The 25,816-nt window shown below is 39.1% G+C and overlaps 1 protein-coding gene across 4 annotated transcripts in view; it reads left to right on the top strand.

Moving 5' to 3' along the window:
- Window positions 1-25,816, top strand: part of man1a2 (mannosidase, alpha, class 1A, member 2) — a 134,227-nt gene that overhangs the window by 9,347 nt on the left and 99,064 nt on the right. For all 4 annotated transcript variants that reach the window (XM_063497087.1, XM_063497088.1, XM_063497089.1 and 1 more), the window contains exon 3: window positions 21,283-21,544. In XM_063497087.1, the coding sequence (XP_063353157.1) occupies window positions 21,283-21,544 (262 nt within the window). The remainder of the gene's footprint in view (window positions 1-21,282; window positions 21,545-25,816) is intronic.

The raw sequence follows: 25,816 nt of genomic DNA, 5'->3' as shown, positions 1-25,816 counted from the left end.
CAAAATGCAGAAGAGTCTTTGTAAATTTCAGATGTATTGCCTTAAATCTTTAATATAAAGTATTTTTTTTCCATAGAGGACAGAAAACCAGTGGTTACAACGGCTGTAGAGATTCCTGCAGGTGTTTGGCTCTTCTTCACCTCATTTAAGAGGTCAAATTGTTCTCTTCCTGTGATCTTTGCAGGACTCCGACCCCTGAGGAGAGCAGTGTGCCTGCTGATTTTCCTTTGTTTCTTATTGTGGCTTTATAAACACCTCATTGGTCAACTGTCATTCATTCCCTGTCAGCTTCATCCTCTTTTGTTTTATTTTATTTTTTGTTTTGGACTACAATTTACAATGTTCCTTTTTCAGTTGACCTGAAGCTAGTGAATAATCCCTTAAGGACATCAGGAAAGAGTTTATTAAAGTCACAGAGCAAAGGGAGCTGATGGTCATTTCCCCATAAACTTCTATACTGGAAGTCTCTTTTGCAGCCAGCAGAAGTAAAATGTAAGGAATTTTCTTATTAGATTCTGGAGCTGGAAGCATTGTCTGTTCTTGTGCACTGTCTGAAATGATCAGGCTCTGTGAATAACCAAACTTTGTAGAAACAGGAGTACATGCCTTCAACCTCAGAATCCCCACTTGTATCACTGAAGTTAACTTTCAGTGAAGTTGTACTTTCTGGAGTCTGGATTGTTTATTGATTTGAGTAAATACATTTATTATACAACTTCTTGGGTGTCATTAGCCCAGTGTAATTATTAGTATATTATAGGAACATAAACCTTTTCTTGTAACTGAAGCTAAAAGCAAAGTTCAGAATGCTTTGTATTAGATGACTAAGTTTATTAAATTGTCTTTCAGTTTGGTGGTGAATGTTTTATTTAATATGTCATTACTTTTACAGTTAAAGTTGATGTGAAACCATTGTTATGGACACTCCCTGATGTTCTGTTAGTGTTATGCATCAGTTTCTGTTTCAATTCTTCAAATGAAATAGTACAACAATACAAATACAACACAAGTAGTTTAATTGTGAACAGTGTGATGAGACAAGTGAGTTTATGATTCAGGCACACGTGTAAGTAGCAGAAAATTTACAGGTACAACCTTTTTGTACTGCATCCCTCCCACAATGGATTTTAGTCATGTGACCACTAGTACCTTGGTTTTGCTACTTATTACGTTGCCAGTTATTGTTAGTGTTGCAGGGCCGTAGCTTTGCTTTTGCACTATGATAGGGCCATAAATCAACATAGCAGCGCAGAAGATCATATTTAAAGCCCAAGCCAACGTAGGAGCACCTTTATTTATCATATTTAGTGTGATATCATTCCTGTGTCTTCATGCTTAATTTCCCTGTCAGCTGCAAAGTAAATCTAGGTAGTTTTATTTATTTATTTTTCTTTTGTTTGTGTGTATGTGTGCGTGTGTTTATGCCTGGTGATAATCAAGGCGTGCTTGTTTGTATTTGCAGGCCCACCTATCACTTACTTGAGCACATACACTGTTAAAACTAGGGGCTGCAGTTTTGCAGAAGCTCGTGAAACCATCCGTACTGTTTAGTGGATTTAACAGGGGTGAAGCTATTTAATAGTGGCTTCTGTTGTTTAGAGCTAAAAGGAAAGCAAAGTACCTTGCCAAGACAAAATGGGTTTTTTACGCATCAGTAAACAATGTAGAACAGTTATAAAAGTTAGATCTAAAGCAAGTCGATGGGGCTTCAAGTTTTGAAGCTAAAAATGGACCTATAATGGCCTTAAGCCTTTACCATCAGTGTAATTTTCCAATATTTTGATTGCTTTAAGAAGTTCAACAACCGTAGCTGAATGATAGTCAGAAATTCAGCTGCAAACGGCCCTGCTTGTTTTGCAAATAGATGAAAGAATTGATATTGTTTTGGCCTATCAGTTATGTTAGAAGCTGTTATATATGGTTAGAGCAACTGCTAATTCTGCCTTTCTGTCTAAAATTATAGTTGTCAAAAAAAATGTTTCTCAGATACTATGTAAGCTGATGATAGCCACTTAAACATTAGAAATTACGTGATAGTCACAACCCCAGCCTTAAGGTATCACAGGCTAGTGTACTCCTAGTGCTATCTCAAGTCCAGATAATTGTAAGGTTTCTGTCAGGAAGTACATCTTTCTAATCTAATCTTTCTAAAGTCATTTGTTGGCCTCATGGTGTTTTTTCCCCCCAGGTATTGGCATTAAGCTTTAACCCTAGTATTATTTAGTATACTCTAAACCAGTATATTAGGGCGTGAGTACCCTCTTGCCACTGGCTAGCACATTAGCACAAGGGTTTTGCAAGACTGTTTTCTCAGTCTAAGTGTGGTTGTGGTGTGTACTGCCTTTTTTAAAAGTAATGATCACTGCAGTAGCAGCTGCCTTGCAGCCAGTATATTTGATTTCCAGTAACTCGAACATGCTCTCAAATTCCAGCTTGCTAGATTCAACATTTTTGAATACATTGAAAATGTTTAATTTCCCTTATATAAAAAAACTGTTGGTGCATATAAGATGAAATTAAAAATTAAAGTTACAGTTAAATAACTGAATGTCTGAATTGTTTTACTGTATCAAATGTGCCTTCAAGAAAGTCAAGAAAATACTTTAAACCCGTAGACCCTTCTGCTTACAGGTTCTTGTTACTATTCCCCTTTAATGTCTTCACCCTGTTGCTTTCAGAATAGATTTCAAAACATGCAGAATACTCTATCAAATGTAAGTCCATCCTTGAGATCCATGTTGACGAATGCTGATGCCAAATGATTTGTCTGTTGTCCATAGATTTCATCTGCTAGTTGTATTAAGAAGTGACTAGACTGCAGAAATACAATGGACTTCCATCAAACATGAGACTGTTGCTTTAGAAAAGGAAAACAGTCAGACCTGCTTAGTGTAAATTACATTTTCTGTCTTTGTTTCTTTTTTTAATTTTCCATTTTTCATATCATCATAATGATATTTTGTTTGTAGACCACAGCTGCAGCCCTTCAGATTGATTGAAGGGCTGCAGCTGTGCATGTGAAACAGAGATTTCAGGCCTTGTTTCTGTATTGTTTGTTAAACCAGTTTTTCCATATAACTTTTTAGCATTACGTGCCAAAAACACGGCGTGTGGTTTCTTTGTGTAGTATCCCTTAAGTTAACAGGAGGAGCAAGTCAGTGAATACATGCATTTACTCACTGGCATAGGTTGAGTATTAAGAAATATGAAATAAATGGTTAGTTATATTAAAATGATTCCATCACGTATCACTCAATTGCAGTAACAAATGAGATGATTTTGCACTGTATTTATTTAATTTTATTTTAAATGACTGAATCCAGACAACTTTGAACCTTTTATGTATTTTGTAATGTTTAATAGTAATTTCTGAATGGAAAAAACAAGGCATTTTTCTTGCTAAAGTGGGCTTTTGATTTAAGCCTCATATTGGCAAGAGTAAGTCATACAAGGTGCATTTAAAAAAAAAGAAAAAAAGAAAAAAGAAAAAAAAGAAGTGGCTTTTAATAAATCAAAGCAGAGGAATTTATCAGGCAGAGTTCAGGAGAAGTAAGAAGTGTGTTTTAAGTCAGGGCTGAATAATGTCTCTTAGCTAACGGTAGACTGTTATACACCCCACATCGATGTTTATATGATTATTCTGTAATAACAGCACGGCATTAGCCTTTACGTGTGTACGTGTGTGTGTGTGTGTGTGTGTGTGTGTGTGTGTGTGTGTGGTGTGTGTGTGTGTGTGTGTGTGTGTGTGTGTGTGGTGTGTGTGTGTGTGTGTGTGTGTGTCTTCTCTGAATCACACACCAGGTAAAACTGATTTATAGTCTGACTGATACAGTCTAGTTGACTCACAAATGACAATTCTCTCTTCACCACCTCTGTAGTGGCATTTTCAGCATTTCTTTAAGTGATACAGATGGTGTATGGGCTAGATTTTTTTTTTCTTCTATTTTTTTCTCGACCAGTTTCTACATTTCTTGGTGGCTCTCATGTAGCTGATGCTGCACAAAGTCAACATGATAACAACGACATTTGATCACTAACAGGCAGTTCAACTGTTGATGGCTCTGTTCTAGATTTTTCCTGGAATAACTCCCAGACTGAATCTGGTAAATCACTGGAAATTAGCAGCAAGCCATCATCTTTGATAAGTGTGTGCATCCAGTGTAACTGCATGGCTCCCCACGTTAAGAACCGGGCTGCTTTACAAAGGGTGGATTAGGTGTCCTCTTAGAAAATCTCCTTATGGCAAGTACGGATCTGTGTGTGAGTGTACATCTGGAGCTGGTTAGGTAAAAATGATAAATTTAATTATAAGCTTTTGGTTTTGAGTTTTGAATGTGTTTTTAAAAAAATGGAGAAAATGGGGGAAAAAAAAGGTTGATGCCTAAAGACAGACTGGCGATTATTGCTGTCATTAAGTGCAGCTCAGCATCACAGTGGGGCAGTGGTTACTAGGGATGGGAATTGATAAGAATTTATTTGGATTAAATTATCAATATCACTTATCAGTTCGATTTGGTATCGATTCTCACTGGCTCCGCTTTGAGTCATCGCTGAGTGAGGGAATCAAAGACATTACATACTGCCAATTGATTGCATGATGTGTGGTCAAATGTTTGTGCGTGTTGGAGGTCTTTCCAGATATTTCTTTGATGTGATCAGTGTTAATTGCTCAAAATAATTCAAGAGCTGCATTACTTCTTGGGTCAGTTCCCCATCAATGGATATCAATTCAAGTTTGTTCTTAAATTACATTATTCGTGTGTCTTTTAATGATGTATTATAATGATTTACAAGTCTTCCCACCCCTCCCTTTAAAAAACAAAACAAAACAACATCAATAAAAAGTTTTATAGTGGCAGTCAGACATCGTGTTATTTTCCAGTGCTTGAAAGCCATCCCAAAGGTACAGCTTCTATAAAAACATGTCTTTGACTTTGATCAGCAAGATCTTAAATGCAGTATTTATCACTGGGCAAGTATCACTGGTTCCAATAGCATCTTAATAATGCAGACACACTTCTCATTCCCCAACTTCTTAGCTGCGCTGATGTGTTTGTGGCCAGTGGACCTACATTTATGTCCTTACAGGGGAACTCTGCTACAGGTGCTGTCTTTCTTTTGGAATTAAAGGAGAGTTTGCAGTGATGAGTCAGATAGCTTCTAGGTTATCTGTTGCTGTGACATGAAAAGTTCTGCCTTCCTCCAGTAAACGTGGTACAAAAGCCTAAAATTTCCAGGCATCTGGGCAAAAGCTGGAGTGGCCATTTTAATGTTGTGGAAATTATGTTGTAGTGATATAACTCAAACCTGTGCAGATTAAGTTGTAATCTGACATATAGACTTCACGTGGTTGGGCCTCATGAGTACAAGAATGGCCTATTTGTGGACTTATTTTAGCCTTTAAAAAAAGAGAGAGAAGGAGAAGAGCGGCATCTGTTAATTTAATTGTGAATGTTTCTTGTCACCTTTATTATAAAAGTTCAATCAGTGCTGAATAACCAGACCTGCCCTTCTCATGTTAATTTTCCCGCCAGTTAATTTTCCTTTTGGCCAAGTTGCTGTTGTAGCTGTCCATTCAGCCCCTTTCTCAGTGTCTCTTCACACTCTCACATATTCCCCCATTTTGGACTTAAACTGCTGACGGTAGTCCTCATTCCTCTCTGGAGAACTGTTGGGAGGAGCAGGATGGCCAGTCTTAAGGAGCACCCACATAGGGAGAGAGTAGCAGCAGTGTAACGATACGATACCACAGAGTGTCAGTGAAATTTAGTTACCTGTAGTGATGATGCAAGCGATAACGGAGTGGGTGGGTGCTGACGTAATTTTGAGGCTTTTTAATAATTCATTAAAGAAATCCTCCTGTTGTGAACACACACTAGTATACTTCCTTTTCCCAAACACAGATAGAATCCAAGTTGTTGGGAAAGCTATAGTTAGTAGCTGTTTGAGGTTGGTGTTTGTTTCTGGTTGTCAGTCTGTTGTGAATCCCCCCCCGAAATAATATTGTGTACCCACAAGATAAAGTCTTCATTGCTTACTGTATATTATGAGTCTAGACAGACCATAATATAAACTACAACTTGACTAATGGGCAGGAGTATGCAACTGCAGAGAGGCATTTATAGTTTACCCCTAATCTGTACAGAAGTCATCGTTTTTGCACTGTCATTTCCCGAGACTCAGCAGAAGATTGCAAACACTCATCAATCATGCATGCAAACTTTCCGGGAAAGAAATTAGGAGTTTAGTAATTTATTATTTATTTTTCCTCCTGTAACATATCATAACATGTTAATTACAAAATTTAATTAATAGCTGTTTTTTTTTTTTAGTTCAAAAAACAGGTTGAGTTTTTCTTTGTTAAAGAGTATGTTAAAAGTGTGGGTTTTCACTGCTGTGACGCAACAAACTGTAATGTGAACTCCTGACTTATAATTTCACCATGTGTGTGTGAAAGAGATGTAGAAATGTCTTCTTGCAGTATCATTTACTCTTTGAAGCCACTCTGTGATCGCTCAGAGGCAATGCAACTGAGGGAGACCTTTTCAGATTTCTGAAAGTTATTGCGGATGTTGAAAGGCGTAACGGGACAAAGCAAGCTGTTATGAATCACTGCTCTGAGTAAAATTACTTTTCAGGATGAGGTACCTCTACTATAAATACCAACCTGCATGGATAGCAGCTTGGTATTTGTCTAAAGTGACGGCTTTTACACATTGTTATTGATGTGTAGCATGAATAATATAATTTAAGAACAAACTTGAATTGATATCCACTGATGGGGAACAGACCCAAGAAGTAATGCAGCTCTTGAGATGCATTGGTGTGCTGGTTGCTGTAGTTGCATGGTAACTTGTAAGTGAATGGAGGAAGTACTTTGGAATGAAAGGGGGACAAAATGTTATAGTGCTGAATAGTGCTGGGCGATATGACGATATATATCGTGTGGACGATAGAAAAGTGTCTATCGTGCCATTTGTCTTCTATTGTTTCTAACCCTAATTTTATAAATTATTACATAAAATATATCATTAACCCTTTACAACCGGTCGGAGCAGGCACACTCCGTTTTGCCTAACTATTTTTAAATCCCTGTAGAACTGGAACCACGTAAGGTAGCCCAATAATTGTTTTTGCATATGAAACCGTAGGAGTTGTACTTACATCTTATTCCATTAGCTTGTCCTAGGTCACGGTTTCCTTCCACATATAGCTTTGCAAAAATTGCATAAAAAGCACTTCCAGCAACAAAAACATAATATTCCAGACTTGCAGCAACAAAAACATAATATTCCAGAAACATGCTTTGCCGATCCGATCAGCTGTTCAAAACACTTCCTACGTTGGAAAATAAGTCAGCGCGAACTATCGCATGTCCGCCATTACCTGTCCGAAACCGGAAGTGACGTCATTTTCGCGGAAAATTTAGTTTTTTACCTTCAAAGCCTATGTTGGTGTTTTTAAAAGTCATGTTTGACTTTATGCTTTTCTGTATCGTTTCTGGGATGCTTAGAAGTCAAATTACACTGTTGAAAATAGTTTATTTATTTACTGTTTTTTTGCAAATTTGCATTATGATATTTATTTTCATTTTTCCTGTAGTATATTAAAATTAGTGTATCTCAAACATAAAACTATGAAGACACTCAAAATAAATTTCTTGTGGTTGGCAACTATTTTGTGCAACTTTTTTGTATTTACAGTTTTGAGGGATAAGCCTCTTAAATTTCTCTAACTAGAAATATATCTAAAAAACAGAACAAAAACGATTTTCAATTTTTTTTGTAGTTTATTGCACTTTTTTTTGCAATTTATGTAGTTTCTATGGACTTAATGCATACATATTATTAAAATTTGGGCTATAACGGTTGTATTGATGTATAGCAACTTGAAATGCTCCCACAAATGGCACTACAGCATGTAAAATGTAAACATAAGCTCTGGCGGACTTGGTTCTGTGGTAGGTCTTAAAGGGTTAAATAGCCTGTGGCAAATATATTAGTGTTGTCTTCTCACTATACATACTCTGAACTTTATGCAAGAGAAAATAAAGTATAAAAAAATGATATTTTTCGCAAAGAAACTCTGTCTTGTGGTTTTGCGACATGGTGCTGCTTTACGTGCACCCGGATTTGCGACATGCTTTACGGTAACTCAAAACAAAGACTGCACCCTCTCCACTCCCTGTTTACAGACTGCATACTTTCCAGATGACCACAGGTCAGGTGGTATATCGTGATATATATCGTTATCGTGATATAAAAGAATTCATATCGTGATAAATATTTTTTCCATATCGCCCAGCACTAGTGCTGAAAATAGGTAATTAAAATAAGAAAAAGTTAGATGAAGTGTTGTCTTTGTTGCCAAGGAATGCCAGTGGAGTGTGCCTAACTCTGTCTCACATTTATTGTCACTTTGGAGTGTGGCAGTGGTTACAAGCCCTCTTGAAAGACAAAAGAAAGATACTTGTTTGAATTGATTTTCATGAGTGCAGCACAGCAGGTTAGTAAAGAGAGGGGGGAAAAAACCCCAAAATACGAAAGTACGTAAAGAGGGAGAATGAGGCCTTGTAGTCCTTGTAGTTGTGGCCATGTTTACTACAAAGCTTCACACCAAGTCCCATTCCTGCCAAACACTGGAGTGGCAGCCCTGTTCCACAATCCCTGTCAGTTTCAGCAATGCGATCAAAGTGGGATCACGTGACGCCAAATTAAGATTTGGCACTCAGGTTTCCAAAGGCTTGAATTTCAAAAAGACCGTTCTGAATTAAGATGTGATTTAAGGCCCTTTTTTCCCCAAAACCTGCAAAACTCAGCTCGCTGTATCAAAGCTGTACCAGCTTGATAATAATGTGCTGTGCCCTGTAACAGAACTCCTGGATTTATGATCTGCTTCGGGATGGGGAATGTAATCTCTGCTCTAAAGGTGATTTCTGAGTCAGTGCAGATTTGCTGGAATACCTTGATGTTGTCCTAAATTTGGACAGAATCAGGCGCAATAAGGGAGCTTAGACCCCTCCTTTTTTATTTTTAATTTCTATTTTTGTTTAAACTAGCACAGCATCTTATAAGGGTTTGAAGTTGCATGGAAATTTGAAACATCTTTTTGTTTGTGCAGAGTGTATTTTTGCAGCACGAAGAAGACCAAGGGAAAAGATGGAGGCTGTAGCTGTTCCATAGCAGACCAATAATAAAATAAATTTAGCTCCCATTTTCTCTTACTGTAATGCTACTTTCAGATTGTCCTGATTTCATTTTATTATCATCTCTACCTTTTAGTGCACTGTAAACAGAATGACAGTAATGCAACACCATTTATCTGTTATTGTTGACAAAATTGCTGTTGTGCATTAGTTTTTACAGTGAAAAAAAAGAGTCCATGTTTTCAAAGGCTTGGTGATTGAACTTTGCATCACTTGCATCATCACACTTTTTCACACCAAAGAACTCAATGTCTCACAGGGCTCATGCAACCATTTGTAGTGTTTGCTTCCTGTGCAGCTGAGATGGAGACGGGCACCTGTGTTTCATATAGCGATATGAGTCAGACAGACACGATGCAGGTCATCAAAGGTAGAGCTAGAGTGCCCAGGTGTTCACCTGATGCAGTTACTATCAAGAATACATCATAACTGCACAGACATTTATGAAGGAGTTATGCAGAAATAAGACGACGAGAGAAAGGAGAATAAGAACATGCATTCAGGCAGATAAACTGCCATAGCACGAACGTAACTGAACACTAATTGATACAACACTTGACACGGGGGAGGAAAATGAGGAGGATGGAAAAAAGGCTAGGATAGTCGAAGATGGCTGATATGAGTAAGAGCAAGAGCAGCAGAAAGAGAATATGAATATATTTAAGGAAATAAAGGCTGTGTGCGTGTGTGTGTGCTCACATGTTTGCAGCTGAGAGATTGTAGCTATTGTTATATGGTTGTTAGGGCAGAGAGAGAATTTGAAGAGTAAGAGAGGGAGAGGATGCTATTACAAACCCACAGTTAAGCTTAGGATAGCAGTTACATATACAGCCTCCATTTGAGCCAAGTGGGTCATGGGAAAAACCAGGACAAGTAAAGTGTGTATGTATGTTTATGTTGAAGGAAAACTGGGGAGAAACAAAAATTCAGCTGCCATACCACAAGCTCCCAACAGCTGTCTCTCAGGTAGAAGTATCATTTGAAGCTCACAGGCACTGTTCCCATGAGGACTCTGGTGTAGTAATACTTGAAAAGAAGTGTGTACTCTCTACTCTTGTGTCCAAGATGGAAAAAAATTTACTGGAGAAATGAAGAGATTCTTGACTTGAATTGCCCACACAAAGTGTTAACTTTGATCTAAGCCCACTGTTACTGTTTGTCCCGTGTAGGATGTGTTCAGTGGCAGTGTCAAGCCTTTCCCTTGGATGGAGTAAAGCTTGGAAAACTACTTGCAGATTTATAAAAATGCAGGGTTAAGGAAGCTGAAGTAACTATTTGAAATTCCTTTGGTCCGGACTTCTCTTAGTGCTGCTAATTGGATGCACTTTTCTATTCAGGGTGCATATCATGTGAAATGACTGCATATTATAAGATATGTGTTCTGAGTCAGTGTATCGCTTTAAGACTTTTTCTGCTTTTAAGTGAGCTCCTTGGTGAATGGCAAAAAATGATTTAGGTCTACTCCTATACACCCAGACTAGATATTTGTTGGGTTAATACAAAAGGGAAACTAGAGGTTATTTGTTTGACTTACCTGGAAGTAGGGCTGCTCAATTAATCGAATTTTAATCGTGATTACGATCTGGGCTTTCAACGATCATTAAAAATGACTTAGCCGATTATTAGCTCCTCCTCTCGCGCTGCTCCGTGTGGCAAATCGAGCGCACCTCTCTGCGTTTCGAACACGCGTCACAACAATTAAGAGGACCCGAGGAAAGCTCGGAAAGCTAAGCAGAAGTTATTTGGTGAGGAGAGGATAATGGCTGCTGAAGAAAGAATGCCGTTGGTTGAAAAGAGGTAAAAAAAAAAAAACCTTCAGTGGTGTGGAAACATTTTGGGTTCGCGCAGTCAGACGTGGATCAAGTAGACATAGTGTGGAAACTTTGCTACGGTGTCGTAGCTGCACCACAGAGCAACACTACAAATTTATTCAATCATTTGAAGACCGCTCACAAAGTTACATACGATCAAACAATGAAGGAACATAGAGAAAAAAACTCTTGACGACACCTGCTTCATCCTCACAGACTTCCATTCACGCTACCCTGTACAACGCGACTAAATATCCCACCAGCTCCCAGAGACACAAGGAGATGACAAACGCGGTAACGTTTTCCTCGCCAAAGACCACTGCTCAATTAATACAGTGAACAACCAGTATTATGCAGTATTTTGAAGTTCACTAAACATAGATGTTTACATTTTTCATTTATTTTTTATATTGCAAACATTTGCACTGTAATCAGTATTTGCACACTATTTTATATTATTTTTTGACATCTTTAAAGCCATTATTCAATACATTGTTATTGTTAAATAAATATCGTCAAATAATCGAGATCTCAATTTCAGTGAAAATAATCGTGATTATCATTTTTGCCATAATCGAGCAGCCCTACCTGGAAGTTGGTTGAAGTGAAATACCAGAAACCCAGAAATATAGTTACATATGGGAGGGATATGCATTTTTCTTTTTAAATGATTCAACATAGCTTCATATAATTTCTTCTTTTGAAACTTTCAGTCTGTAAAGATGTGTGCACCTCTAGCTACCAGAGCATCTCAACATTTTTAAAAACATCCCTCCCCAAAACTGCTTTCTATTCATCTTCTCTCCTTTGAAGAATAGATATGACTCTTAATATGTGCAGATGGCACTAACACCATTCTCTGTCTGTGCACACAGTAGACTGATGCAGATGAGTGACTAGCTTAGCGACTATTGTGGAATCTCTGATCTCTAGCAGCCAGCAGTTGATTTAGATTTTCCTTGGGTTGTCAGGTAGCTAACACCTATGTGAACAGAAGGGGGGGCTTGTTAGATTGAATTATTCATCAGAGGCCTTGGCTTTGGTGTCTTTGTGATCATCTGGGAGCACATTAGTGCATGTATCTCAGTAAGGCCAACATTTTGACAGGACTGTATTAACTGTAGATGCATGAAAATACTTTTGGTAAACTAGGTTAACTTTTTGCGAAAAGGCCAGGAAGAATGGTCACTTATTGACTTTATAAAGACTATTTCAGAAGTATTTCTTTTATGCTTATAGCGATGGGTGACAAATTAAAAGGAAAAAACAGAACCATTGGTTTGGGTCAGCTTGACCCTTTTAGAGGCATGGGTCCCTACAAATCAAAATAAAGTTGTTCTGAGTGATTACTTTTTATGATTTGAAACATTTCTATCCTGATGGGTGTGGTCTATTCCAGAACGACAGTATACCCTATCTGTAGGGAATGTCACTTCCCTGCTTTCATTGCAACAGACTGGCGACCTGTCCAGGATGTACCCCACCTCTCGCCCTATGGCAGCTGAAATAGGCTCCAGCCCCTCTGCTATCCTGAATTTGATAAGTGGAAGAGGAGCGATGGATGGATAGATGGCACGTCATATTCTTTTCTTTTCATGCTCCCTTATTTACAAGGGACTATGAAAACGTGATTAGCTCTGTGTTTGGTCTGGCAAAATCTGAGTGAGAACTCATTACTCATTGTAATTGTACGGAGGCAAGGTCTCACAGTGGTTTCACCCTAAACCCGTGTTGGTAATGACACATGCCCCTTTTCCTTACCATGGCTTATATGATGTGGCACATGGTTAATAGTGGGTCAACGCCCACTTGGGTTTAAATTAGTGCTATTAATTAATTTTAACGAGATTAACACCTTGCCTAAAAGAAATCAGGCAAGGTTTCACAACAAGGAATAAAGGTGATCGTACCAAATGTTGAATTTCAAGAATGTTAGAATTCTAAAAACTCAGATTTGCACAATACTGTACAGTCTCATTTAACTTTTTTTATTGTAATAAAAAAGACTCATTTGATTCTCTGATTAACACAGGTAAAATATGTCAGATTTCCATAGACCACATAGTAAAGTCAGGGAGCCCTAAGTGGAATGTTAGTGGAGTTGTGTGATATTGCAGTTGTGCACACTCAGTGCTTTCTTTAGTTGGTTTTTCTCTAGCAATACAGAACTAGGCTTTCCAGGCAGTTGAACTTTCTGTGTGCTTTATTTGATATCTAATGCAGTGCAATATTTTTATCAGTGATGTGTGTGGCACTAAAGCTGGAGCCTTCAGTTTCTGCACAGTAATTACTGAAGAGTTATCTGTGCTGCAGTCTCACATGAAAGGGATGAACTGTAGGATGAACACGAGCTGACATAGAGCAGGTCACGCTCGGTGAAAGAGGTCAAACTGTCTTCTCATAGACAGTTTGACCTCCTTCACAATGTCACTTTCTGGCTCCAGTGACAGAGATTCATTTAATGGTGTTAAATGAAACTCTGTCACTGCAGCCAGCTAAGAGGATTTCAGTCTTGCTTGTTGCATTCTTGTTTTTCAGCAAGTGGCACACATACTGTTTGCATATTTTGCAGCTGCTGCTTTTTTTTTTGGGGGGGGGGGGGGGGGGGGGGGTTAATTACTTCAATAAATATGATTTAACTAATTCACATTATCAATATACATGGCTAGGTGTGAGAGGGAAAAGTATCTGGGACTGTAAAGTCTAGTGTTGTGTGTGTGCTTTGCATTTTACAAAGGTGGCATAACTTCAGATGATAAAAATGATTGTTTTTTGGTTTTCCTAATCAGGAAAAGAGATTTCATTATAATTATTTTTATTGTTTTATTGCCCAGCCGTATCAATACATAATCTATTGCTCTGATAAGGTAAAATCTGGCTTGATTATAATCCCCTGCAACTCTTAGTTGTCATCTTAAAAGCAGTCTTCATATTTATTTCTCCCCCTGCAGCTGCACAGGCACTGTGCAGTCACTAATAGCCCAGCAGTCTTAGTCCCATGAATAAATGAGTCAATTAAGTAATTAAGTGTTGACTTGCTGTGTGTGTGTGTGTGTGTGTGTGTGTGTGTGTGTGTGTGTGTGTGTTACTATGGAAACATGGCTTGTAGCCTGTACTGCTTTCCCCAGAACCTTGTCTTTCCTCAGTTTAAAAAAGAAAATAAAAAAAACTTGTCCTAGATACCCCACCAGGCAGTTGGACAACTGCTGCTTCTCTTCAGTTGCCATGGAAAAGGATGCTGAGCAGCAGATTTCATGAAGCCACTGAAGATTAACTTTCAGTGACAGCAAGGAAGGTTGGTGATATATGGAAGTGATTAGGCTGACATGAGCGCAACAGCTGATCAGGGAGGTGGGGCCTGCCTTCATTCATTCATATTTTAAGGCGTTGGGGCGAGAAACATGAGCAGATGAGTAAAACTATAGGCGAGGCACAGCACGGTCACTTGGGTACACAGTATCTTCAGTCCGTGCTTGTCTTTCTCAAGGTAATTGAGGTTATTGAGTCAGGCAGTTGTTGATTTGATCTTAATTGCATGTTTGACATTATATGAGACTCAAAGGGATTCACCGGTGATGCTAGAGTGAGTCTTGATAATGGCTCAGGAAGAGGAAAGAGTGGCGTGAGAGGAAATTTGGAGGAGGAGGAGGGGTATGCACAGGGAGGGATAGGAGTTTGCAGGAGGCTTATGTCTGTGTTGGAGGAATTCAGCAGAAGTGGTGGTGTGCACTGGTCTGTAATTTTTGGTGTTTGTGCCTCAGGGACAGCATTCTGACTTTCTGTGTTTGCAAACGCATGGAGCAGAATCTTACTCCAACAGAGGTGGTGCCAGTTTAAACAGAGACTTATAGGAGGGAGATGTCTCATCAAAGAATGCTAAATAAAAAATGTATGGGTAATGGCAAAGATGATTGTTGTCCTGCCCCAGGTTCACATTGAGCCCTCGGCCTCTGATCCGTGTGTACATCTGAAGTTCACAACAGATTCTTCTGTGAGGTAATTTCTTACCTACTAGTTATAGTGAAGAAGTAGGTATGTGTGCTTAATTTTTTCTGGGCTTACTGTGTCAATAACATGAGTTAGCATGTAGTGCTCTGGTTGGAGTAGTCAGAGACTGATCATGCTGCACTGAAATCATAATGCTATGCAATTTTACATATGCGTAGTTGTAGAACATGCTAATGAACAGTGTTGGGCAAGTTACTTTGAAAAGTAATTAATTATAGTTACTAGTTACTACTTCAAAAAAGTAACTGAGTTACAATATTCTAAAAGTAATTAATTACTTGAAAAGTAACTATTGCGTTACTTTAAAAAAAAACGTTTAACCCTCTGGGGTCCAGGGTATAATTGGCCATTTTTAACTACTTTTGATTTTCTCTCCACATTTTCCCTTTAAAAACTATTTACTTTGCCTTGTTTGGTATCATCCTTTTCAGCACAACCTCACGTGTCTGAATTTACAGTTATGTTTTCATTTTGACATACTGTATTAACACAGTTGATCTAAAATCAGACAAAAAACATAAAATCAGAGTAGAAAAGGTTATATTTTTTTACTGTAACAACCACAAACATGTTTAATGAAATATATATTTCATAACTTTAAATGCAAATATAAATTGTCAATTTTAAAATCCTATGCACAAGTTTTGCAAACAACAAAGTTATTTGCATCCATTTAAATAACCATTTCAAACTATTTACAGAACAATCAGCTGTTCTGCATTCAATAAGATGCCACACAAATTATTTGTGCCACTCCAAAAAATTATTTCTGTCCACTATAAAGGAGAACATCACAGCCTGATACCTGCAGGTCTGACAGCAGCAGGTGTATCACTCCTTTTTCTACCTGGAGACAGCAGTCACCTCATTGTTCTGACACACAACACAAAACTATCCACAACACTACACACTAACTACACAAGACAACACATTAACTACACACTCCAAACACGCTAAACGTCACAAATCTCTCACATCTCAAAACTCGCTCTCTCTCTTTTTCTGCTGTCTCTCTCTCTCTCTCTCGCTCTCTCTCTCTCGCTCTCTCTCTCTCTCTCTCTCTCTCTCTCTCTCTCTCTCGCCATCACTCCTAAAACTTCCTGTTTTTTTTTTTTTTTTGTTGTTGTTTTTTTGCTCATAAGCAGAGAGTGCTTGTTAGTGCTGTCCTTAGACAGTAAACGTGACGAAACTATTGAGGAAAAAACACTGCATATATTGTTTATCATGACTCTGGTTTTACGTGGCCTCAACACAATTTATAAACTGGTATATATCACATTGTTGCTTTGTCTTTAAGTGGTCATGTGATTGGCTTACCACGACTACTTTATTCTTCCTCAGTCAAACAGCAGCACTCATGCGATTGTTTTGCCCCCTTAGCTCCAGGTGTTGTGCCAAAACTGATCATGATTACCGTCCGCGGGAGCGCGCGCAGCTGCTTAAAGCTGTAGCATCCAGATTACTTACGTAGTCAGCTACTTCCGTGCAACTGATATAAGATGCGGTAAGCTGAACACAGCTTCAACCGTCTGTTTGTTGAAAAATAGTAACGGACCGCGTTTCCTTGTTAGTAACTGTAACGGCGTTGTAACGATAGGAATAGTAATTAGTTAGATTACTCGTTACTGAAAAAAGTAACGCCGTTAGTAACGCCATTACTTGTAACGCCGTTATTCCCATCACTGCTAATGAACACGTTTATTTTTGTCTTATTGTCTTATTTTTGTGTTATTGGACAAATACATTTTAACAATCTTACGTACTTGTAGCAAGATGTTCCTCCCTCAAATTGTGTGCAGTTGGTAGGTTTCAGAAGTCCCAAAATGATTCCTTACCCTAAAAACTTTTCTTTGACTTTGATGGAAAACATCATGAGATCAAGGAAAAGACGAGGACTTAGGAAATGACAAGGGCTGACAAGTAGGGGCGATTGTGGCTCAAGAGTTGGCAGTTCGTCTCGTAATCGGAAGGTTGCCGCTTCGAGCCCCGGCTCGGACAGTCTTGGTTGTTGTGTCCTTGGGCAAGACACTTCACCCATTGCCTACTGGTGGTGGTCAGAGGGCCCGGTGGCGCCAGTGTCCGGCAGCCTCGCCTCTGTCAGTGCGCCCCAGGGCGGCTGTGGCTACAATGTAGCTTGCCATCACCAGTGTGTGAATGGGTGGATGACTGAGCGTGTAAAGCGCTTTGGGGTCCTTAGGGACCAAGTAAAGCGCTATACAAATACAGGCCATTTTACCATGACAAATCTGAATCACAGAGAATCCAACTGTACTTACAGAAAACTCCTTAACACTATGCTTAAGCTTGTTGAAACTACAGTGTCTAGAAGACTGAGTACAAAATGTGAAACTTACTTCACCCTAGCTTTATTTGACCTTATTTTATGCAGAACAGAACAACTTGTTTAAAAAAATAACATCTCATTGCAAAAGTTGGAATTTTAAAGAAGGAGGAACATATTAGGTCTGTCCTCATTTTGAGTGTTTAGAGCTGACATGGCATTATCAAGTCAAGATAATGGCATTATCTTGACTCCTTTCATAAAGGATGGCACACTGTATCTTCAGCTAAAGAAGGCAATAAAGGAGCCACTGAAGCACTTTTCCTTATTATTTGGAGAATTTCTGGCCATTTGATACAAAAACTTTATTCCTGAAAAATGAAAACCCATATAAAAATGCTACCACAATCCTGAGAGAGGCAAACTTTTCTTTGTGTGCAGAAAAAGCCTTGTACTATTGACTATACTGTCATCCATTTGGCTGTACGTGCACTCAAAATCCAAATCCAAGAGTGCAGGCTCTGTAACACTGAGACCTAATCAAAGAGCCCAAAATAAAGGAAGCAGATGTGCACGCATACACCCACACAAATCACAGATAATATAGTGACACACAGGCAGGATTATAGTCTGTACAAGTACAATACATACATGAAATCCCTACAAAGCAAAAGCAGCACATTTGAAGCATCCCTAACAATGTGTACATTCACCTGCATTCACAGTAAATGCCATGTTGTTGTTTCGAAATGTGTTTTCTATCAATTAAAGTCAAGACACGCTGAGTTACAATAATGAATATTTATGAGTTGTTTCCAGGGCGATGTTGCATAACTTGGAGCTGTTTATTTTGGTCTCTGCTGGCCACACATCCAGCATCATGACAGACTTAGAAAATGGATGCACACTGTGCCGTTTGAAGGATAATTAGTATAAAACATTTTATTTTCTGTCACAGACTCTTATCTCGTTGCTTTCCTTCACACTTTGTTTGCTTGTTATTGTTCTACATATCTTTTGCACCTTTTTTCCCTCCTACCCACACAGTGGGATATACTGAACTGGCCAGGGTTTATCCAGCCTTGTCTTATAGCCCTGTTCTTTTTCCTATGTAATTTTTCACCTGCCTATTTTCTTAACTGTTTGTCCAATTAAACTCACCTGTCACAGAGTGAGGGGAGACTCCCTGGACAGGTCAGCAGTCCATCACAGGGTTAATACATTTGTTCTTTTTTACTGCCTTTATTCCATGTCCATCTGATCTTTCAGCTTTGCCTCAATTTTTTTTTTGTGTCCATAGATGTACGCAGTCTATTCTCTTGCGTGCAGTGAGGCATGCAACTCATATGTGCACATAGATTCATCCATATTTGACACTCAGTCTTTGGAGTAGCAGTTTATTTGCACCTGGTAGCAGAGTCAAAAATGTGTTTAACATCTAGTTTAACAACCTGTGTATGCGCTGCTCTTGTTCATGTTTGTGCTGTTTTGGTCCTTTAGCTTAGCCCCAGAAACAGGGAAGACAGGGGGATCCCTTTGTAGTGGAGTGAAACCTAACGTTGAAAACAATTAAAACTGTCAGCCATTGTCTGCACTTCTCATTAGGCATTGCATTCTGCACAGGAGGAGGAAAAAAGGCTGCTGGTGCTAGCACTGCTGACATTTGCCTCCTTAGCAGACTAATGTGACGTGTGTGTGTGTGTGTGTGTGTGTGTGTGATTAATGCTTAGAAATAACCTAAGCACATCCATGAAGCAACCCTACCACTGTGTCAGTAGTTTTTTCTTTTCTTTCTTTTCTATTCTTTTTAAATCTTTGGTATGGATGCAAAACAAGGAGCATAAGTCTGGCTTCATGCAGTATGGCGGCTCTCATACAGGACCAAAACCTAAACATAAACTCTTTCCTTATATTGCTCTTGTGGGTCTGGACAGGCTTCCTCTCTTTGTGAAGTTAGCTCACGTTATATCGTCACCTTTTATCAACCAGGTGTACAATAAAGACATCTGCTCTAATGCAGGCTGTCTCACACCTCACTCTGCTAACCATTTCTTTCTTTTTCTGATTAGCAGTAATTTTAGTCTCAGGCTGAGAATGGATGTACACGCCAGCATGTAAACGTGCATGAAAAACACCTGAACAGAGGGAAAAATACCCAAGTCATGACCGGAAATTGATAACAAATAAGAAACCACACGGGCTAAGAACTGGACGCTGAAACATTACAAGTTAATAAATAAGGAAATTAATGAGCACGCGCAGGTCTACAAACAACACAACCGCATATAGAACATTTAGGTTTTTATTTTTCTCTTGTTCGTGACCTATTTGTATTCATGGCCTAACTGCTGACATAGAAAACACTAAAAAGCATTCTACAAACACTTAAGAAAATTCTTTGGCATCATTTGTGCTAAACGCTGTTCACCAGACTTTTAAGTAAAGTAACGTAGTCATTGTAGAATAGCTGCAGCACTTTACAGGATTATTGATTTTATTTGAAATCAAACTAATACATAGTGTAGTGTTGAAGGCTCAAGGTTTTTTTAATATGCATGTTTCCATGATAGGGAAACACACACATGGACACGCACACACACACACACACCCAGTGAGTTGTTTTTCTCATCTTCTTAGAGATGTTGAACTGTAACTCTGGGGAGACTTGCAGCTGAGTCCACATGGAGCTCAGCAGGTTATCAGTTCCTCCCACATTTCCTGTGTTTGTCACACTGTAGGTCATTAATAAACAGTCGCACGTGTTTGCAGTCAGATGAAGCGCAAGCAAGTTGTTTGAAGATTCCTTATTTATTGTGTTTTTTTAAAGCATTTAGGACACTGACAACTAAAGCAGTGCATCAAGGAGTAATGAAAATATTAGAGTCAAGTGTCAAGGCAATGAGTCTGTAGTGTGTGTCCTATGTGCAGATATATATTTTTTTTTAGTTTTGATTTCAAGATGGGTCATATCTCTTTCATATTTGATAAGTAGCATGTAATGTGGTAAAACAAAAATCAAATAATGTAGCATATAAAGGGAAAAAGCTGTTTTTAAGCTAGAATTTACTGTAATGAAATTTGTTATTTCAAATGTAAGAAATATACTTTTTTATTCATAAATGTAATGGTGGTTAGTTATTTCCAGCTGAACTGGTCATTCATTTTGTGTCTTCATTTGTCAGCAGCTCAAAGAGCTAACCTCTGCTGCATATCAGCTGACATGTGGCTGAAATTATATTTGTATAAATCCGGATAAGGGCAGGGAGAGATTCAAAGAAATTCTTTCAGTTTTTCCTTACTTCAGTGACCACAGAAGAACAGCAAAGTGTCGTCGGCCTCCTGTCACCTTTGCTTCAGCTCCCCACTATGTTTGTTTTTCATTACTGAAGCACATCCTCGCGGGGTAGAGCCTTGTCAACACCCCTAGGGCTTGTACCGTCATGTGGAACCACAGATGATGTTTGTCATTCTGCCATTGCTGGTCTCCTCATTGTGTTCCTCCACACCTGTCCCATTTCCTGGAGCTGATGTAACTGCAGATTAATGGGGTTGGGGTTAGGTTTCTCGTGGGAAAATGATGTTTGTTTGTGTTTTCATTATCATCTGGGTAAAATGGTTTCCTGCAGATGTTCGTTGCAGTGATCCTCAACCTGCTGACCTAAAGAAATTCAATAGTTTATTAAATATCAATGTAAAAAAGGTAAACATTAAATATTTTAGTTTTATTTTCCAAAAATAATGAAATATCAACTTCCTAGAGGGTCAGAGTTTGTTTGTAATGCCCATTTTTAATTAATTTCAAGCACAAGTCCCTTTGTACACCTTTCTTCCCCAAATGTTTTTTGTGTGCGTGTTAGCTATGGTTAAAGTAACCCTTCTAATTTCACTGTGGGGATGAGCAACCGACTTGTGAGGTCTAATGGGAATCAAAGCAGAGCATAAAGAATTAAAGCTTATCTTTTTCCTTCCTCCTGTAGGGAAGAGGAGGAGAGCCTGCGGGATAAGATCCGTGCAGACCACGAGCGAGCACTGCAGGAGGCAAAGGAGAAGCTGCGAAAGTCACGTGAGGAGCTCAAGGCCGAGATTCAGACGGAGAAGAACAAAGTGATGGAGGACCTGAAAAAGAAGGACGTAGGGCCCAAACCGTTGCCGCCGGTACCCATGCCTAAGGTGGTGGGCGTGAGTGACGGCGAGCCCCCAGAACCCGACGTCAAAGAGAAACGAGACAAGATAAGAGAGGTAACGTGATCAGTCTCTTCTTTCTTTTCTTGATTTGATTTCATTTTAAATAAGAACTCATCTCTGTTTCTCAACCCCCCACTGAGAGCAAAAACAAAAATGGCCCTCCCACGCAGGGAAAGGTGGAAAAAAATGTAAAGTGCACATCAGTGATCTAGAAATTCAGATGAAAACGATTTCAAGCCCTTTTGCTTTGATATGGTTATGTTAATGCAGCAAGAAGAAAGAACTCGTTTTCATATTCATAGCTTATTAGACTCAGCTGTTACATACAGTTAGTTTGTTTTTTTTTAGTTCTTTGACAGCAGCGCTGCAAAACATTTGCACTTTTAATCACATATTTCCATTTTAAGCAAATACATCTTATCTTAGTTTTTGCTAAAGATTTTATTTGCAGGAAATGGAGATTTGTTGGTGTGTTGAGAAACGCAGGTGCCATTGTATGCGTTTGCCAGCATGGGACCTACAGTATAATACCACTTATGATATTATATCCTTTCACTGTGGCAGCTTTGGTTAACATAGTTAAATCAATGCCATTAAATCCCATGAAGCCCAGTCTTGCAGTAAAGTACAGGATTGGTGTGTGGTGTATGTGCGGCCCAGTGAGTCCTCCTCTGTACTGTATATTTGAATACTTTTTCTGTTGCCTGTCTGCCTGAGCTCCAGCTTTTATTGAAAGCAACAGCGAGCCAGACGGACAGTGCATGTGCAGAATGCAGATGGTGCTATCTGGTCCCGCTCTCTATGCCAAGCCCAGCGTATCTCCCTCTCTGTGCTCCTCTTCCTTTCTCGCCCCCTGCAAGTTCTCCTGCATAATTGCCTCATATCGTCTCCCATGAAACAGCACTTGGAGTCAGAACACTCGTGGCGTATGGGAGCAGGGCCCATTCACTCCAAACCCGCCTTTGTCTGTAAAGGCCCCTTTTTGTTCCTTTCATAATTACCATTCAGAGAGAATGCCGAACACTCCCAAATGAGCAAGAAAGTAGCAGCTGTATGGGCTACGGCACAGTACACTCCCCTTTTCCTGATTGCCTTGTGATTCCAAGGAGAAAGTCTAATCACACTCTGCAAAACAATTGTGACTGTGAAGCTGGAGCTTTTTCTTTTTTCCTCTTTTAAATCCCAGCTAGAGGCAGCCATTTGGCCTGCATTTTGCTGCCATGAATTCAAGTCCAAAGAGATGTTTCAGCATCCATCTTCTTGTCATTGTTCATTTTGTATGTAGACAGTCAGCAGGCTGTTACCACCCAGATTACATGGCGTTATTTCAACCGCCTGACCTTTTTTCTGAGTGTTTCTCCTGCATCAGTTTCGAAGTTATTTTGATTTGCTTCAAATTGACATCTGCGCTCAGTCCGTGGCTGCGAAGGATCACTGATTGCAAATGATTGTTTCCGGTTGTATAATCAGTTTGGATTGTTTTCTGGGTAAGAAGTTGTCTGGCAGTAAGCACAAGTTGTCTCAAAACTCAAGCAACCACTTGTAAGAAAATAAAAGTTTCTTGTTTTGTGGTTTAAATATATATTTGTTGAAAATGTTACGTAAAACAGTTTCACCCCGGTTCTTTTTTATTCCTCAGGCCTCCAGAGACTACACCGGACTCAGTAGTCATTTCACAAAACCTTTATTCATATTCAGTTACGCATGCACCTTCTAAAGGGGAGATGTACAGGGCCGGTGTCCCTCTGCAGATCTTCACTTCTTTGTTTGTTACAACCAGTTTTATAGAAGCGACCCCATCGTAAAACCCACATGGTGTGTTGTAAACTCTGTGTTTGTGTATGTATGCGCGAGCACGTGAGTGCCTGTGTGTGTATGTGAGTGCACGTGAGTGAGTGTGGGTGTGTGACTTCCTGTCGGTCATAAAAGTCCATCTCCCCTCAGCCAAGTTACACCAAATTCCTCTACAAAACATACAAAACATATTACAAGCACTGAGACCCCCACTCTGCATCCACTGGGCCATTGGCCTCTTGTTATCTTACTTTTACAGCTAAGCATGTAGAGAGTCTCCTGCAAACCTACTTCTAAGTTATGACAATTATGAGCTTTTATTACATTCAGGGACAAGCATCAGCATCAACATCCCCCAACTGTAACTTCCTGTCTCCTTTTATGACAGGCAGACCCCCAGTGTCAATAAATTCCTCTCCCTCTACACAATTACACACACTCACAGGCCTACAGTTAAACCAAACTAAAACACACAGACAAATCCTTCCCTATTCCTCTGATCTACTACTGGACCCTCTCATCTAAGCAAATGTAAGCACATTATATTCTAATAATGTTTTCTTTTACTCACAAAAACCAGCCAACACAAAATAGAACTTCGACATAAAACACTCGTCAATAAAAGCAACATACAAAGTTTTTGCCTACTGTTTCACTGTTTACACATTTAAACGACTTGGAAACACTACAAGACTCAGTGTCTTGTAGTGTTTGTAGTGTAGTAAAAGGATTAAAGAATGAGACAAAAGTTATAACTTAATAGTATTTTACCTATTCACCGGTTATCTGTCCACTTATAAAAGTAAACTAAATCGTTTGCTGTATTTAAATGTACTTATAGGTTTCAGTTCTCTCCCTCTGCTCTGTATTGACAGGCGACAGCTTTCCTAGATGGAACATGCTCATTTTCAGTTTTTTGTTGTTTTTGGCTTTCCATAGCTGTTGCCACACTTATAATTCATCAGCAGGCGCTGTATTATGGATTTGTGTTCTGTTAATTGCTGGTCTTGACAAAAATGTGAAGATTTAAGACAGACTAAAGCTGAAGGTTAATATTATTTGGTGCTTCATTGCACAGGAATACCAGATTATTAAAACCAAATCTAATAGACGAGAAAGGGTACTTTTAAAAAATGCAAATAAAGGATCTTTATAATTTCCATAAGCACTGCAATTTGGAAATAACATGGTGTTTACTGGTTAACGCTAAAGACTACAATTTTGAGCTTTTGCTGTCCAGCTCAGGGTTTGGCAGTCAGAGAAATCAGTCAGCTCCAACGTCGTAATTTTTCTGTTTTTTTGACCTGTCATGCTGCTCAGGCTCTTTGTTGCTGCAGAAATAGAAAAGAACTTGCTTTTATGACTTCCAAATGCATATTTCATTGACACCCCCCATCCCCCCACCCCAACATCCAGTAGCTCAGAGCTCTGGGCTCTTTAGCTATTTAGCTAATTATGTGACCCAGACATCAGCAGCCATTAAACCTGTGTCTGGAGATGGAAAGAAAAAGAAGTGAATGAATTTGACTGTTGACTGTTGCCGTCTATTCCTGTCACATCATGAGGTATTGTTGGCCCAGAGCTGTTGAAATAAGGTGGCTGGAGTTAATAGACTGTGGCTCAAAGGCACTATTCACTTAAAGGAGTACTAAAATTTGTACATTAATAATATTAAAAAAACACTAGTGCCTCTAGACATGTTATAGAATAGGATGTCATGAACACTTTAAAGCAAAAGGGTGAAAAACACGATTAGCTTCTTAATCTATAGTACTGTAGCTGCTAGAGATGAGAGACGGGCACAGATGTGAGTTCCAGTTGTTAAGTGATATTAACATGTTGTCACAGTGTCTATGTGCTGAGATGTTACTGTTAGAGAGTTGCTAACACAGTGCTCAACATACAAAGGCTTACAGTATCTTACATTTAGGCCTAGAGATGGGCGATAGAACGATAACGATATGTATTGCGAAATAACTTTTTCTCGATAGAAAAATTAAACTATTGCGATAGGCCTCATCTCTCTTGTCCTCTTAAAAAAAGAAAGAAAGAACAGCCAATCCAAATTAAGTAGCGCAGAGCTGAACCAATCACAGCCGCAGCGTCACGTCACGTGACTTGTTACGTACAGCACAAGTGCCAAGGCGCACATGTGTATTTGTTTTTGCAGCCGGGCTGCCCGGGTAATGGAGGAAATGAGTTTGCCAACTAGAGAAAAATCAACCGAGAGCGTGAGCGAAGGTTACCGAAGAAAAAACAGATGATGGTTCCAATGCCGGAGAGATTGTCGAACGGAAGGGCCATAGAAGTTCCGTAGTGTGAAGGTATTTCGGCTATTTCAAGTCTGACAAAAAACAGAGTAGCGCGCACTGTAAATTGTGCCGAAAGCAAGTCTGGAAATACAATAAACCGGTGCATGCTCAATCTCTGACTGAAAGCGCTAATTCGTCATTCGGCTTTTGTCAGACTAAAGTAACTGTTAAAACTGTTTGGAAAGCTAAGCTATACAACAAGGAGAGATTGAGAATTTCC

The sequence above is a fragment of the Pelmatolapia mariae genome, linkage group LG16_19, assembly GCF_036321145.2.
Source record: "Pelmatolapia mariae isolate MD_Pm_ZW linkage group LG16_19, Pm_UMD_F_2, whole genome shotgun sequence".
NCBI classification, from domain to species: Eukaryota; Metazoa; Chordata; class Actinopteri; order Cichliformes; family Cichlidae; genus Pelmatolapia; species Pelmatolapia mariae.
Note: the sequence above shows the minus strand (reverse complement) of the source record. Positions and strands in the feature narration are given on the sequence as shown.